A 14,933-nucleotide genomic window follows, 5' to 3' on the forward strand; every position below is an offset into this window, starting at 1 on the left:
AACAGATCTAACACTGGCGACGAGGATTAAACTGTTCTACAGCATGGCTCCAGGTATCAGTGGAGCACCAGTGGGCTGACACAGCACAATTGTGGGGTGCAAAGAGGAACAACTCATTCAGACTGCCAGCAGCACCTAACTTGAATAAAAGGAGCACGTGAGTTATATCTTCATTTTCTAAGGAAGGGAGGACTAAGTATAAAGAAAAGATGTCAGAATATATTGGCACAATAGCTGCATTTGATGGTACTATAGAGGACTGGGCTACATATATTGAGAGAGTGCAGTTGTATTGTGTTGTTAACGCAGTGCAAGGAGACAGGAAGGTTCCAGTATTACTCAGTGTAATGGGTGCCCAAACATACAGTCTGCTGAGGAGTTTAATAGCACATGAGAAGCCAGCCAACAAGTCCTTTACTGACATTGTGGACATTTTACAAAAGCACTTAAACCCCAAACCATTAGTGATTGCTGAAAGATTCAGGTTTCACAGAAGGAATCAATGTGAAAGTGAAAGCATTTCTAAATACATTGCAGAGCTGAGGAAGTTATCTGAACACTGTGCATTTGGAGCAGGGTTATCAGATGCTCTAAGAGACCGTTTAGTTTGTGGGATGAAAAGTGCAAGTACACAAAAGAAATTGCTGGCTGAGCCTGACCTGACCTTAGAGCGAGCACTGGCCATAACTATTTCACTGGAGACTGCAACCAGGGATGCATCAGAATTGAAGCAAAAGGCACCAGAATGTACTCCCAATCCAGTTCATTTGTATCAGAGACTGTCCTGTGTTTGCTGTGGGAAGTCCTCACATGATGCCAGTCAGTGCTGGTTTAAAGACAAAGTGTGTAGAAAATGTAAGAAAAGAGGCCATATTGAAAGGGTGTGCCAGTCAGGGAAAACACCAAACCGCTCGCAAGTATCCAAAGTTCCCGGGAGAAAATATACAACATCCCAGGTACATAAAGTAGCCGACAATGAATCAGACTCTACTGATAGTACTGGTACAGAAAAAGGGTTATGCAGCCTAGAGATGCACTCTATGGGGTATATGCAATTGCGGTCGAATTCCCGAAATTGTCGAATTTCGGGAATTTTTCGCCCAAAAAAAAAATTCGACAATGCAATTCAGTACTTTCCGACAAAAAAACGGACTTTCAAAATTCGACTTTTTGAAATTCGACTTTTGACAAATTCGACTTTTTTGCAATGATACACATGCTGCAATTCGACCAGAGTCTATTCAATGGAAGTTTGGAAATTCGACAACAGTGCTTTTAGACAGTAAATTCGTCATTTTCAATCCGCAACACTTTGGAGGGTGAAACTAATAAAAAAAATTTAAAACATGTTTTTTTTGTGTTTTTTTTTTCTTGGTAATATCATATCTATTTATATTAGAAGGGATTAGGTACTTGGTTTGTCTTTTTTGGAGGCACAAGTATTATTTATATATTTTTAAAAATATTTATTTATTTATTTTTTTGGATGGAATGGTAAAATCCCTGAAAAAAATGGCGTGGGGTCCCCCCTCCAAAGCATAACCAGCCTCGGGCTCTTCGAGCTGGTCCTGGTTCTAAAAATGCGGGGGAAAAATTGACAGGGGTTCCCCCGTATTTTTAAAACCAGCACTGGGCTCTGCGCCTGATGCTGGTGCAAAAAATACGGGTGACAAAAAGAGTAGGGGTCCCCCGTATTTTATACACCAGCATCGGGCTCCACTAGCTGGACAGATAATGCCACAGCCGGGGGTCACTTTTATACAGCGCCCTGCGGCCGTGGCATTAAATATCCAACTAGTCACCCCTGGCCGGGGTACCCTGGGGGAGTGGAGACCCCTTCAATCAAGGGGTCCCCCCCCCCAGCCACCCAAGGGCCAGGGGTGAAGCCCGAGGCTGTCCCCCCCATCCTAGAGCTGCGGATGGGAGGCTGATAGCCTTGAGAAAAATGACAAGAATGTTGTTTTTTCCAGTAGTACTACAAGTCCCAGCAAGCCTCCCACGCAAGCTGGTACTTGGAGAACCACAAGTACCAGCATGCGGGAGAAAAACGGGCCCGCTGGTACCAGCGGACTGAAAGGGGTCCCATATTCACACATGAGACACCTTTCCCCGAATGTGCCGGGACCCCACGTGACTCCTGTCAGAGGTCCCTTCAGCCAATCAGGAAGCGCTACTACGTGGCGCTCACCTGATTGGCTGTGCGCTGTCTGTGCTGTGACAGCGCATTGTAAAGCCTCTCCATTATATTCAATGGTGGGAACTTTGCCGTCAGCGGGGGGGTTACCCGCGGTCAGCCGCTGACCAGCGGGTGACCCCACCGCTAGCCGCAAAGTTCCCACCATTGAAAGTAATGGAGAGGCTTTGCGATGCGCTGTCAGCTCAGACGCGCACAGAGCCAATCAGCAGAGTGCAAGGACGTTGCACTCGCTCATTGGCTGAAGAGACCTTTCTGTGACAGCTGTCACATAGAGGTCTCTGCATTCGGGGAAAGGTGTCTTATGTGTGAATATGGGACCCCTTTCAGTCCGCTGGCACGGGTATTTGCGTTTTGTTTTTTTGCCAAGTACCTGGATTATTTTCTGGACGTGGATGTATCTCTGGACGCTGGAAGGTGAGTATAATTATCTTTTATTTTCAGGTATCCGTGGATTCTACTTGGAGAAGAGGACCGACTGCTTTGTGTCAACATAGGTAAGTATGTGTGTGTCGGCAGTATGTAATAAAGTTGTACAAGTCACGGTGTGTGTGTCCTGTTTTTATTTGGGTATTTTTTTTCCAGTAGTACTACAGGTACCAGCGGGCCCGTTTTTCTCCCGCATGCTGGTACTTGTGGTTCTCCAAGTACCAGCTTGCGGGGGAGGCTTGCTGGGACTTGTAGTACTACTGGAAAAAACAATATTCTTGTAATTTTTCTCAAGGCTATCAGCCTCCCATCCGCAGCCATTGGATGGGGGGGACAGCCTCGGGCTTCACCCCTGGCCCTCGGGTGGCCAGGGGTGACTAGTTGGATATTTAATGCCACGGCCGCAGGGCACTGTATAAAAGTGACCCCCGGCTGTGGCATTATCTGTCCAGCTAGTGGAGCCCGATGCTGGTGTGAAAAATACGGGGGACCCCTACTCTCTTTGTCCCCCGTATTTTTTGCACCAGCATCAGGCGCAGAGCCCGGTGCTGGTTTTAAAAATATGGGGGATCCTCTGTCAAATTTTCCCCCGCATTTTTAGAACCAGGACCAGCTCGAAGAGCCCGAGGCTGGTTATGCTTTGGAGGGGGACCCCACGCCATTTTTTCCCGTTTTTTCCCGTTTTTTAAAATCGCGGCAAAATCCGGCAAATCGGCCGTTTTTCGCCCGCAGGAATGTCGAATCCGTTTTTCATTGAATATGGTGAATTCCGGCAGCCACCTGTCGGAATTCACCTGTCGAATTGTGTCGAATTAAAAAACGTCGATAATTTGCCGCGATTCGCCGTGAATTGCATATACCCCTATGACGGCAAAAGAGCATCAAGTGATTTGGGTCACTTTGGAAGTAGCAGGTATTGACTTAAAAATGGAATTAGACACAGGCTCTGCTCTGTCAGTGCTAAATGCAAGTGATTACAAACGCCTGTTTGCTGCTATTCCTTTAAAGAAAACATCCGTAACACTCCGCACATATACAGGTGAACTGGTGTCCCCATTGGGAAAAATAAAAGTTTATGTGAAATACAAAGGCAATACCCATAAGCTGTATTTGTACATACTTCTGTTATGCACACCAGTGCCAGCAGGAATGTACTGGTGTCTGAACGGTGAGGGATGCAAAACAAATGAACTCACAGACAGACTGGGGAATATGACATTACATACACAGAAGGTGATAGGGTAACAAAATAAACACAAAGTGAACAGAGAAGCCCAAAGGCTAAGAAACTGGGTGTCTCCCTAGTATTAGGAATGCTCAGATGGAAAGAAGCGAGATGTAGTGATTTAATACGTAGAGAACCCGAAATGCTGTTGCTAAGGGCAACAGCAAAACCCTAAAGGGTTACCAACGGGTGTGGCAGTAAACTCCTTGGTCAGAGATGGAATAATAGACACAAGGAGAGTCTCCACAATCCTAGTCCTCACTTGCAGTGCACTGGTTCAGCTTACTGCCACTAAACTGACACCTGAACACCTTGCACAGTGAGAAAGGATTTTGGCAGGCAAGTCTGAGAATACAGCCGCAAACTTGCTAGGTTCACAGAGTAGCAAAAGAACCCCAGCAGGTTAAACGACTGACTCCAGTCTTACTGCTAGGTCTGGATTGGCAGAGTGTAATACCAAATCCCAAGGCCAATTTGCAGTAAGCAACAAACAAATACAAAGTTTACACAGTACTAGCTAGCTTTCAGGAACTGACTAACCAAAAAAGATTCAGCAGCATCTGCCTAACCTGAGAAGAGGGTTTATATAGCAGGTGCTGTCCACGCCCCACTCAGACCTCACAGACTGTGAGCACAAAAACCAGCACCGGATCCCCTGCCGTGCACAGAGCCTGTAACCACTGCACAGCAAAAGACCCGAACCGGAGTATCAGCTACGCTCAGGTTACTCCGCTAGCACTTGTCTCCCGGTTGCCATGACGACTTGGCAGCACAGAGCAGGAGACCCTAACAGTACCCCCCCTCTGACGAGGGGTCAAAGAACCCCTACCACCGGGTTTATCGGGGAACTGCGAGAAGAAAGAGCGTAACAGTCTTGGGGCATGAAGATCACAACTGCGCACCCACGACCACTCCTCCGGGCCATACCCCTTCCAGTGCACCAAAAATGACAGCCGACCCCAAACCATCTTAGAGTCAAGAATCCTTTCAACAACAAACTCCCTCTGGCCACGTATCAGAAGAGGGGAAGGTTTTCCACTGGAAGAAGGATTACTAATCGCCCGTTTTAAAAGGGAACAATGAAATGTTTTATTGATACCCAAAGAACGGGGTAGATCTAACTGAAATGCCACCGGATTGATAACCCTAGTGATCTTATAAGGACCGATGAACCGGGGGCCTAACTTATGAGATGGCTGTCTCAACTTCAAATTCTTGGTAGACAACCAGACGAAGTCTCCTAATTTGAAGCTGCAGGGTCTTTTCCGCTTATCAAAAACCCTTTTGGTCACTAATGACACAGACACAAGGGCTTTCTTCACTTTCCTCCAAATACCTCTAAGGACCGAAACCACAGAGGAACCACCAGGCGTGGAGTCCAGGGGGTCAAAAGAATTGGCCTTAGGATGATGCCCATACACACAAAGGAAGGGAGAGATCCCTGTAGCAGAGTGAGCCGCGTTGTTATAGGCAAACTCCGCCATGGACAGATGAGCCACCCAGTCAGTCTGACACTTGGAGACATAACACCTGAGGAACTGCTCCAAGGACTGGTTCACCCTTTCATTCTGCCCATTAGACTGCGGATGGTAGCCTGACGACAAGCTGACAGAAATCTGGAGATCGGAACAAAATGCCCTCCAGAATTTGGCCACAAACTGGGATCCGCGGTCAGAGACCACATCAAGTGGCAACCCGTGGAGGCGCACAACATGCAGCATAAATAATTCAGACAGGCGTCTGGCCGATGGCAGCCCAACCAATGGAACGAAGTGCGCCATCTTCGAAAACCTGTCAACGACAACCCAGATGGCTGTCATCCCCGAGGATTTGGGCAAGTCCACCACAAAATCTATTGAAATGTGGGTCCATGGCTTAGATGGAATAGAGAGTGGATGTAATGGGCCAACGGGAACCCCTCTAGGAGTCTTATTTCGGGCACAGATGTCACATGCCCGAACCCACTGATCCACATCCCTAGCCACAGAGGGCCACCACACCGCCCTAGATAGCAACTCCCGAGTTCTGGCAATACCCGGGTGACCTGCCGACTTCTTGGCATGGAATTCCAGGAACACTCGCTGTCTTAACCTAGGAGGCACAAACAAAAGACCTACCGGAAGGTCTGGAGGAGCCTGCTCCTGTGCTCTAAGGACTAATGACAAGAGGTCCTGGGTAATGCCCACTTTAATACATGATGGGGACACAATGGGCAATGGCTCCTCGGTGGTCTCCTGGATTGGAGCAAAACTCTGCGAGAGCGCATCAGCCTTGATGTTTTTTGACCCAGGGCGATATGTTATCAAAAAATTAAAGCGAGCAAAAAACAAAGCCCATCGTGCCTGCCTGGCATTGAGGCGCTTCGCTGACTCTAAATATGCCAAATTCTTATGGTCGGTGAGAATTGAGACCACAAACTTAGCCCCCTCAAGCCAGTGTCTCCACTCCTCGAGTGCATCCTTAATAGCCAACAATTCCCGGTTACCCACGTCATAATTCATCTCGGCAGGCGAAAATTTACGGGAAAAGTAAGCACAGGGATGAAGGCGATTATCAGACACCCCCATCTGAGAGAGCACTGCCCCAATAACCATCTCAGAGACATCCACCTCCACCACAAAAGGGCGCTCTGGATCTGGGTGTCGCAGCACCTTGGCCGAGACAAATGCCCTTTTTAGACGGGCAAAAGCCGCTTTGGCCTCACAAGACCAGTGAGCAACATCCGCCCCTTTCTTAGTGAGTGCCACCAAGGGTGCCACTATAGACGAAAATCCAGCGATAAATCGTCTATAAAAATTCGCAAAGCCCAGAAAACGCTGAAGCGCCTTCAAACTAGTGGGCTGCACCCAATCCAGGACTGCCTGTACCTTGGAACCCTCCATTTGGAAACCTTCTGGGGAGATAATATATCCTAGAAATGCGATTTGCTGAACTTCAAATTCGCACTTCTCCAGCTTCGCCCCAAGCCGGTGGTCTCTGAGTTTCTGGAGGACTAAGCGTACATGCTTCCGATGTTCCTCCAGGGAATGGGAGAAGATTAGGATGTCATCTAAGTATACAACTAAGAATCTATCCAAATATTCCCTGAGCACATCGTTCATGAAGTCCTGGAAGACTGCCGGGGCATTACAGAGCCCAAAAGGCATCACCAAATATTCATAATGCCCTGAGTGGTTATTAAAGGCAGTCTTCCATTCATCCCCCTCTCTTATTCGGATTAGATTGTACGCACCGCGTAGGTCAATCTTAGAAAAAATGGTGGCAGTACGAAGCTGGTCAAACAAGACCGAAATGAGAGGCAGTGGGTATGAGTTTTTAATCGTGATACGGTTCTATTTCCTGAAGTCGATGCAGGGTCGCAACGAACCGTCCTTTTTACCCACGAAGAAGAACCCCGACCCAACTGGAGACTGTGAAGGTCTGATAAATCCCTTAGCCAAGTTCTCCTGAATGTACTCTGCCATAGCCTGAGTCTCAGGACATGACAGGGAGTACAACCTGCTCTTGGGAAGCTTAGCATTCGGCAACAAATCAATGGCACAGTCATAGGGGCGATGGGGAGGTAGTACCTCTGCAACTCTTTTGGAGAACACGTCCGCAAAATCTGCATAACATCCTGGCAATCCTGGCAAACTTAGCTGCGAAAGCCTGACTGGAAGGCTCAAGCAACTCCTGAAACAATCAGTACCCCAACTAAGAATCTCCCCAGAGACCCAGTCAAATTGAGGATTGTGGGCCCTTAACCAGGGTAACCCCAATACCAATGGGGCAAAAGTACAGACAGTCACATAAAAGGACAATTTTCAGAGTGTGTGGCTCCAATAAACAAAGAAATCTGGCTAGTGCAAGAGGTAATTTTACCCTGGGATAATGGTTCCCCGTTTAACCCACAAATCTCAATTTCCGATGCCAAGGGTACTAAGGGAACAGAGTGTTTCAGGGCGAATTGGCGGTCCATAAAAACCCCGTCGGCCCCACTGTCCACAAAAGCCTCAGTCTTGACAGTTTGACCGAGGATCTTCAAGGTCACCGGAATGATAAAAGTCTTCTTGGGAAATTCTGACTTCTGGCTTGACAGGATATTTCCCATCACCCTCAGGCCCTGAAGTTTTCCGGCTTTTCTGGGCATGATACTACCACATGACCTTTATTCCCACAGTACAAACATAACCCCTGCTGTCTCCTCCGCGTCTTCTCATGCGAGGAGAGGCGGGTAGCCCCAATCTGCATAGGCTCCTCGGAAAATTCCTCAGAGTCTGAGGTTCCCTTGGGAAAGAAGGAAACCTCGGTCTCCCTTTCAAGCCTGCGCTCTCTCAGCCGTCTATCCACCCGAATGGATAACTGCATGAGCTGATCCAAGCTATCAGGCAAGGGATATTGTACCAGTTGGTCTTTTAACTGGTTAGAAAGACCTCTTCGGTACTGGTGTCTCAGGGCTGGGTCATTCCACTGGGTATCATGGGCCAACCTCCGAAACTCCGTACAATAAACCTCAACTGGCCTTCGCCCTTGCTTAAGGATCGAAATCTGAGCCTCGGTTGAGGCCGTCTTGTCAGGGTCATCATACAACATGCCCAGTGCCGTAAAAAAAACATCAACACTTTTAAGCGACGGACAGTCAGGCTGCAACCCATATGCCCAGACCTGTGGGTCTCCTTGTAGCAAGGAAATCACTATGCCCACCCGCTGAATCTCCGACCCAGAAGACTGAGGCCTAAGCTGGAAATATAGCTTGCAGCTCTCCTTGAAACAAAAGAACTGCGAGCGATCTCCAGAAAAACGATCTGGGAGATTTACTTTCGGCTCCTTAACCCCTGAAGGTACTGCTGCTGCGGGAGCTCCGCCAGCGGCCTGTGAGGTGTGCATTTTAATGGACAAATCATTAAATTGTCGAGTCAGGACCTGCACCTGATCGACCACCTGTTGCAAAGTATTTTGAGGGGTATGCTCCATATTCCCACAAAATTTCAACAGGAGTATTGGGCTGCTGAATATGTTATGCACACCAGTGCCAGCAGGAATGTACTGGTGTCTGAACGGTGAGGGATGCAAAACAAATGAACTCACAGACAGACTAGGGAATATGACATTACATACACAGAAGGTGATAGGGTAACAAAATAAACACAAAGTGAACAGAGAAGCCCAAAGGCTAAGAAACTGGGTGTCTCCCTAGTATTAGGAATGCTCAGATGGAAAGAAGCGAGATGTAGTGATTTAATACGTAGAGAACCCGAAATGCTGTTGCTAAGGGCAACAGCAAAACCCTAAAGGGTTACCAACGGGTGTGGCAGTAAACTCCTAGGTCAGAGATGGAATAATAGACACAAGGAGAGTCTCCACAATCCTAGTCCTCACTTGCAGTGCACTGGTTCAGCTTACTGCCACTAAACTGACACCTGAACACCTTGCACAGTGAGAAAGGATTTTGGCAGGCAAGTCTGAGAATACAGCCGCAAACTTGCTAGGTTCACAGAGTAGCAAAAGAACCCCAGCAGGTTAAACGACTGACTCCAGTCTTACTGCTAGGTCTGGATTGGCAGAGTGTAATACCAAATCCCAAGGCCTATTTGCAGTAAGCAACAAACAAATACAAAGTTTACACAGTACTAGCTAGCTTTCAGGAACTGACTAACCAAAAAAGATTCAGCAGCATCTGCCTAACCTGAGAAGAGGGTTTATATAGCAGGTGCTGTCCACGCCCCACTCAGACCTCACAGACTGTGAGCACAAAAACCAGCACCGGATCCCCTGCCGTGCACAGAACCTGTAACCACTGCACAGCAAAAGACCCGAACCGGAGTATCAGCTACGCTCAGGTTACTCCGCTAGCACTTGTCTCCCGGTTGCCATGATGACGTGGCAGCACAGAGCAGGAGACCCTAACAACTTCCACATGGTGGACCGGCATTATTGGGCCGCGAATGGATAAGGAAAATTCAACTTGACTGGCATTCCATTCACAGGCTACAATCTACTGCATCTGATGTATCCAACAATGACGCAGCTATTAAGGAACTTTCTAAATTGTTAGCTGCCGCACAACCCATTTTCCAACAAGGGATAGGCACGTTAAAGGACATTAAGGCCAGTATAGAGTTGGATCCACATGCCGTTCCAAAGTTTTGTAAAGCTCGCACAGTACCTTATGCCATCCGACCAGCGGTTGAGGAGGAACTACGGAAACTGGAAGACTCTGGTATACTCTCCCCAGTGGAATGGAGTGAATGGGCTACGCCCATAGTTCCGATGGTAAAGAAAGACAAAATGGGAAGTATCCGTATTTGCGGAGATTTCAAAATGACAATAAATCCAGTACTACGGACTGTGCAGTATCCTTTGCCTAAAATAGAGGACATCTTTGCAGCTCTCTCAGGGGACGACCGCTTCTCCAAAATTGACCTAGCTCAAGCGTACTTGCAAATGGAAATTGAGGAGGCATCTAAGAAATATTTAACCATCAATACTCACAAAGGTTTATTACAATATATCCGTCTTGTGTTTGGACTTTCTTCTGCCCCAGCATTATGGCAGAGAGCAATGGATCAAGTCCTACAAGGAATACCAGGTACGCAATGTTACCTGGATGATATAATTGTAACAGGCAAAGATGATGTGGACCACTTAAATAATCTGGAAAAAGTATTAACCCGACTACAGGAATATGGACTCAGAGTAAATAAAGATAAATGTGCATTTTTCCAAGAAAGCATTTCATATTGTGGACATGTGATTGATAGAGAAGGCCTGCACAAATCAAATGATAAAATTGAGGCAGTACTACAAGCACCCCAGCCACAGTCTGTGTCACAACTGAGATCTTACCTGGGCCTAGTTAATTATTATCACAAGTTCTTACCAGACCTCTCTACAGTAATACACCCGCTAAATGCCCTACTACAGAAAAATGCACGATGGAAGTGGACAAAAGACTGTGAGAAAGCATTCTCAGAAACAAAAAGATTGATTACATCTGATAAAGTCCTTACTCATTTTGATCCGAAACTACACATCAGGCTGGCGTGTGATGCGTCACCGTACGGCATTGGAGCAGTGTTATCACATCAACTGAGAGATGGTAGCGAGAAGCCAATAGCGGTTGCTTCACGGTCTTTGACAGTGGCAGAGAAGAATTATGCGCAAATTGATCGAGAGGCCTTAAGTTTAGTATGGGGAGTGAAGAAATTTCATCAATTTTTGTATGGGCAAAGATTTACATTAATTACGGATCATCAACCACTGGTATCAATTTTTAACCCCCACAAGGGAGTCCCAGCCATGACTGCAGCTCGGCTTCAATGTTGGTCATTATTCCTGGGTGCTCATATATATGACATTGAGTTTAAAGGAACAAAACTACATGGCAACGCTGATGGTCTATCGCGTTCTCCCTTGCCCCCAATGTGAGGACAGTGATGGAGACCCCCTGGAAGTATATCACAATATGTTGATGGAACAGCTACCTATTACCAATGCCACGATCAATCGGGAAACAAGGAAAGACCCGGTACTATCAAAAGTAATGAACTTAGCTCTCAAAGGTTGGCCTAAACATGGCGATGCTCAATATTACGGGTTTTCGGGCAGGAGAGATCAGCTTTCTGTCTGTCAAGGACCTCTATTGTGTAGTAATACCACCTAAACTGCGAAACAGAGTTTTGGAAAATTTGCATGAGGGTCACCAAGGCACAGTAAAAATGAAGAATCTTGCTAGAAGCTATGTATGGTGGCCAGGAATCGATGGTCAAATTGAAACTTTGACAAAAGGGTGTGAAGGATGTCAAAGAGTTCAAAATGCACCACCTTTAGCCCCGTTACACCCCTGGGAATGGCCTTCATCTCCATGGCAGCGGGTACATATTGACTTTGCTGGTCCATTCATGGATTGTATGTTTCTTATTGCAGTGGACGCTCATTCAAAATGGCCAGAGGTAATAAAGATGAAATCCACTACTTCTGAGAAAACTATTGATGTGCTGCGAACCATCTTTGCTAGAAATGGTCTACCGGACCAAGTGTGCAGTGACAATGGGCCACAGTTTGTGTCCATGGAATTCAAAAAGTTCATGCAAGACAATGGAATTAAACATTTTACATCAGCTCCACACCATCCAGCCACTAACGGTTTGGCTGAGAGATTTGTCCAAACATTCAAAAAAGCTATCAAGTCCATGCACCATGAACATCTACCTTTGCAACACAAGATTGACAACTTCTTGTTTATTTATCGTAGGACTGAGCACTCCACTACCGGTCAGCCTCCTGCGGTGCTATTTATGCAACGGAACTTACGGTCTCAGTGGGACTTGATAAAACCGGATGTAAGGCGGAAGGTACATAACAAACAGTTTCAATCAGTTTATCAGAAACCTACTCGGTTCTTCCACATTGGCCAAGAGGTTCTGGTCCTTGATTATAGAGGAGACAAATGGCAACCGGGAATAGTTTCTTCCAAATCCGGCCCTCTGATGTACGTGATTGAAGTTGGAGGAGAATTGTGGCGTCGCCACATTGATCAAATCATTGAGGCTGGGAGCCAAACTGACTGTACGTCGACAGTTGGACATAGTCAAGCCAGTGATGTGGGGGTTTATGTATACCCCTCTGGAACTGATACAGAGACTGTTCCTGACACTGTGGAGGAAATGTACCCCTCTGGGTCAGATACAGAGACTGTTCCCAAACCTGTTATGGAGTCACCTGAGCATGAGGTTCCCTTAGTAACAACTGATCCTGAACCTTCTAGTGTGATTTCTGTGGAGCAGCCAGTCACTCTGGGAGTTAAAAATCGGTATCCAGACAGAGTTCGTAAGGCACCTCAAAGGCTTAATTTGTAGCCTTCTGGGGTAATATATACATTGCTTAGTGCTAAAATTTTCAAGTCTGCGTTTATCTAAGTTGGGAGGAGTGTGGTGTATATAGTTCCCATTGCTGTATATGTGTTCTGGTGGAAGGTTACAACGGATCTTATTTTGTATTTGTATTAGTTGGTGTATGAATCTATTTCTGTGTTCTTTAGTTTCCTGTTCTTCTCCAGTAAAGAAGCATGCAACACTCCCTGTGTCCTGGTTACATTAAATACTCTTATTGAAATATAAGTAACAGATCTAACAGGACCTGCCTGCTGCTTCAAATGAAACTGTTGAAAATATCCAACCCAAAATCGCTGCCACCCCAGAGTAGACAGTTATTAACGATACTAGAGGTCCTACTTTTGCATCTAGCCCACAAATGTTAGACAGCTTATTTTTACACTGCAATTTAGATTTCAGTTTGAACACACCCCACCCAAATCTAACTCGCTCTGCACATGTTACATCTGTCCCACCTGCAGTGCAATATGGTTTTGCCCAGTTGCACAGTTATTTACTTTTTTTGTTTTACTTCCAAATCAGAATAATGCACAGTGTTGGACAGTTCCAGACTGTGTACTTGAAGTACACATTATACATGTTACATACAGCACAGAACTATGGTACATTTTCTACAGTGTGTTTCGTGTTGGTCAGCGCGCTCTATAGGATGTGCCAGGGATTGGATAGATTGGAGAGGTAGATAATGGTGTATGGAGTGATGTGTTTTCTGTGTATCTATGTAAAGTATTGTAGTATCAATCACTCAATGTTAATGAGATATAAAGATTTTATTTTGGATGTAACCGGATTAATGTCCCAATGTCAATGATAATTGTCCCAGGTTGGCTACCCACTTTTCAGGTGTGTCCTGCAGACTACCCTTTTTAGAAGTATACCCTCCTGATGGTATACTGATGAGGCTACAGCTCAGGTAAATGTTAGGTATGCCCTAGGGGCCACCTTTACCATAGGTGTGGTTGGTCCTATGTATCCTCTGATGCTGTGTCTATTGTTAGGTATAGGTTTATGGTGTGACTAGTGCGGCGTCCCGCCTGTCAGACCCTTCCGTGTGCGGCAACGAGTGGCGTGGTCATGTGCTGTGTATTTCAACTTACCGCCGGGGGCAGGTGCTGCCTGCCGCCGGTGACCAGTTCTTAGCCGTCCTCAAGCCTGTGTTCCTCAGTATATTCTCTCTGGGTGTCCTCCGTGTCCCCGGAGCCGCGCACCTTGTCTGCGATTGCCGGTCTCCTAATCTTCCGTCCCGTCCTCTGGCTTCCTGGTTCGCGAGTCACGTGCCGGGTCACGTGAGCGCGATGTATGCAGAATGTGCCGATTCGTCTCCTTCTCCAGCCGGAGAGAGGAGAATGTTTGTGGCAATGTAAATAGTATAGTCTGTGGGTCCCAACGCGTTTCAGCACTGATGCCTTTTTCTAGGGTTACCCATATGGTGTTCAGTGGCTTTTTTTATATGCTGTGATCGCTTTCCTGATTGGTCCTTCCTAGGTGTCCCAATCCTTACTTTGATTGGGAGGAGGACGTGTCAATCATTCAAATTATGTGTCAGTCATTGGGTGTGTGACTATTTTAATTATGTGCATGATTTAGGTGGTAGTCCGATATCCTATTCATAAGAAATCTGATGTTTACATTGATATGTGTTACCCTGCTAGGTGGAAGAATGTTGTGCACCAAAAATTGCACTGTTGGAGGGGAGATGATAAATATTCTTTGTTGTGATGGAAAAGGGAAATGTCACTGTTAGTGATGTTGTAAACATATTGTCTGTTGTGATCAAAAGGAATTGTCACAGTTAATGATACTGTGAACCTGGATGGATATTTTTTACTATATTGCATGTGTGTTGTTATTGTGTGGCTGTATATTGGTTTTACTGATGAATGCGGAACATGATGATACGGTGTTCTGTGTAAAAATGACTGACCCTTTTAAGGAGGGAGGTGGTGCAAAAGGTCTCAATTGGGGGGATGGGGGATCAGCTTGTAATGAATGGCTGTTGCTGATTTTAGTAAATGTTCTAGTGCGTGTACTGTATGCTGCACCAGCAGTGTCAGCAATGCCTAGCTAGATTATGCTATTATGAAAGGAGGATGAACGACAAACAACGTCTTAACCTAGATAAGGGAGAAATACAGGCAATGGAAGAACTCAAGGGCTCAAAAACATTAATCATCAAACCGGCAGACAAGGGGGGAGGTATAGTGCTACTTGA

At 46.3% G+C, this 14,933-nt stretch overlaps 1 protein-coding gene across 1 annotated transcript; it reads left to right on the forward strand.

Annotated features, from left to right (window-relative positions):
• Positions 1 to 209: 209 nt before the first annotated feature.
• LOC134932210 (uncharacterized protein K02A2.6-like) lies at positions 210 to 12,685 on the forward strand. The gene is made up of 4 exons (XM_063926457.1): positions 210 to 1,045; positions 9,815 to 11,251; positions 11,346 to 11,389; positions 11,478 to 12,685. The coding sequence occupies exons 1-4, from the start codon at positions 210 to 212 to the stop codon at positions 12,683 to 12,685; spliced, it is 3,525 nt and encodes a 1,174-aa protein (XP_063782527.1).
• The last annotated feature ends 2,248 nt before the right edge of the window (positions 12,686 to 14,933 follow it).

The sequence above is a fragment of the Pseudophryne corroboree genome, chromosome 1, assembly GCF_028390025.1.
Source record: "Pseudophryne corroboree isolate aPseCor3 chromosome 1, aPseCor3.hap2, whole genome shotgun sequence".
In the NCBI taxonomy this organism is placed as follows: Eukaryota; Metazoa; Chordata; class Amphibia; order Anura; family Myobatrachidae; genus Pseudophryne; species Pseudophryne corroboree.

What these genes read in the sequence shown, in the direction of transcription:
- LOC134932210 (XM_063926457.1), top strand. Translation starts at nt 210, where the DNA reads ATGTCAGAATATATTGGCACAATAGCTGCATTTGATGGTACTATAGAG. An exon ending in CGTTCTCCCTTGCCCCCAAT is followed by an intron (nt 11,252 to 11,345) that starts GTGAGGACAGTG and finishes TCGGGAAACAAG; the next exon opens with GAAAGACCCGGTACTATCAA. An exon ending in AATGAACTTAGCTCTCAAAG is followed by an intron (nt 11,390 to 11,477) that starts GTTGGCCTAAAC and finishes TCTATTGTGTAG; the next exon opens with TAATACCACCTAAACTGCGA.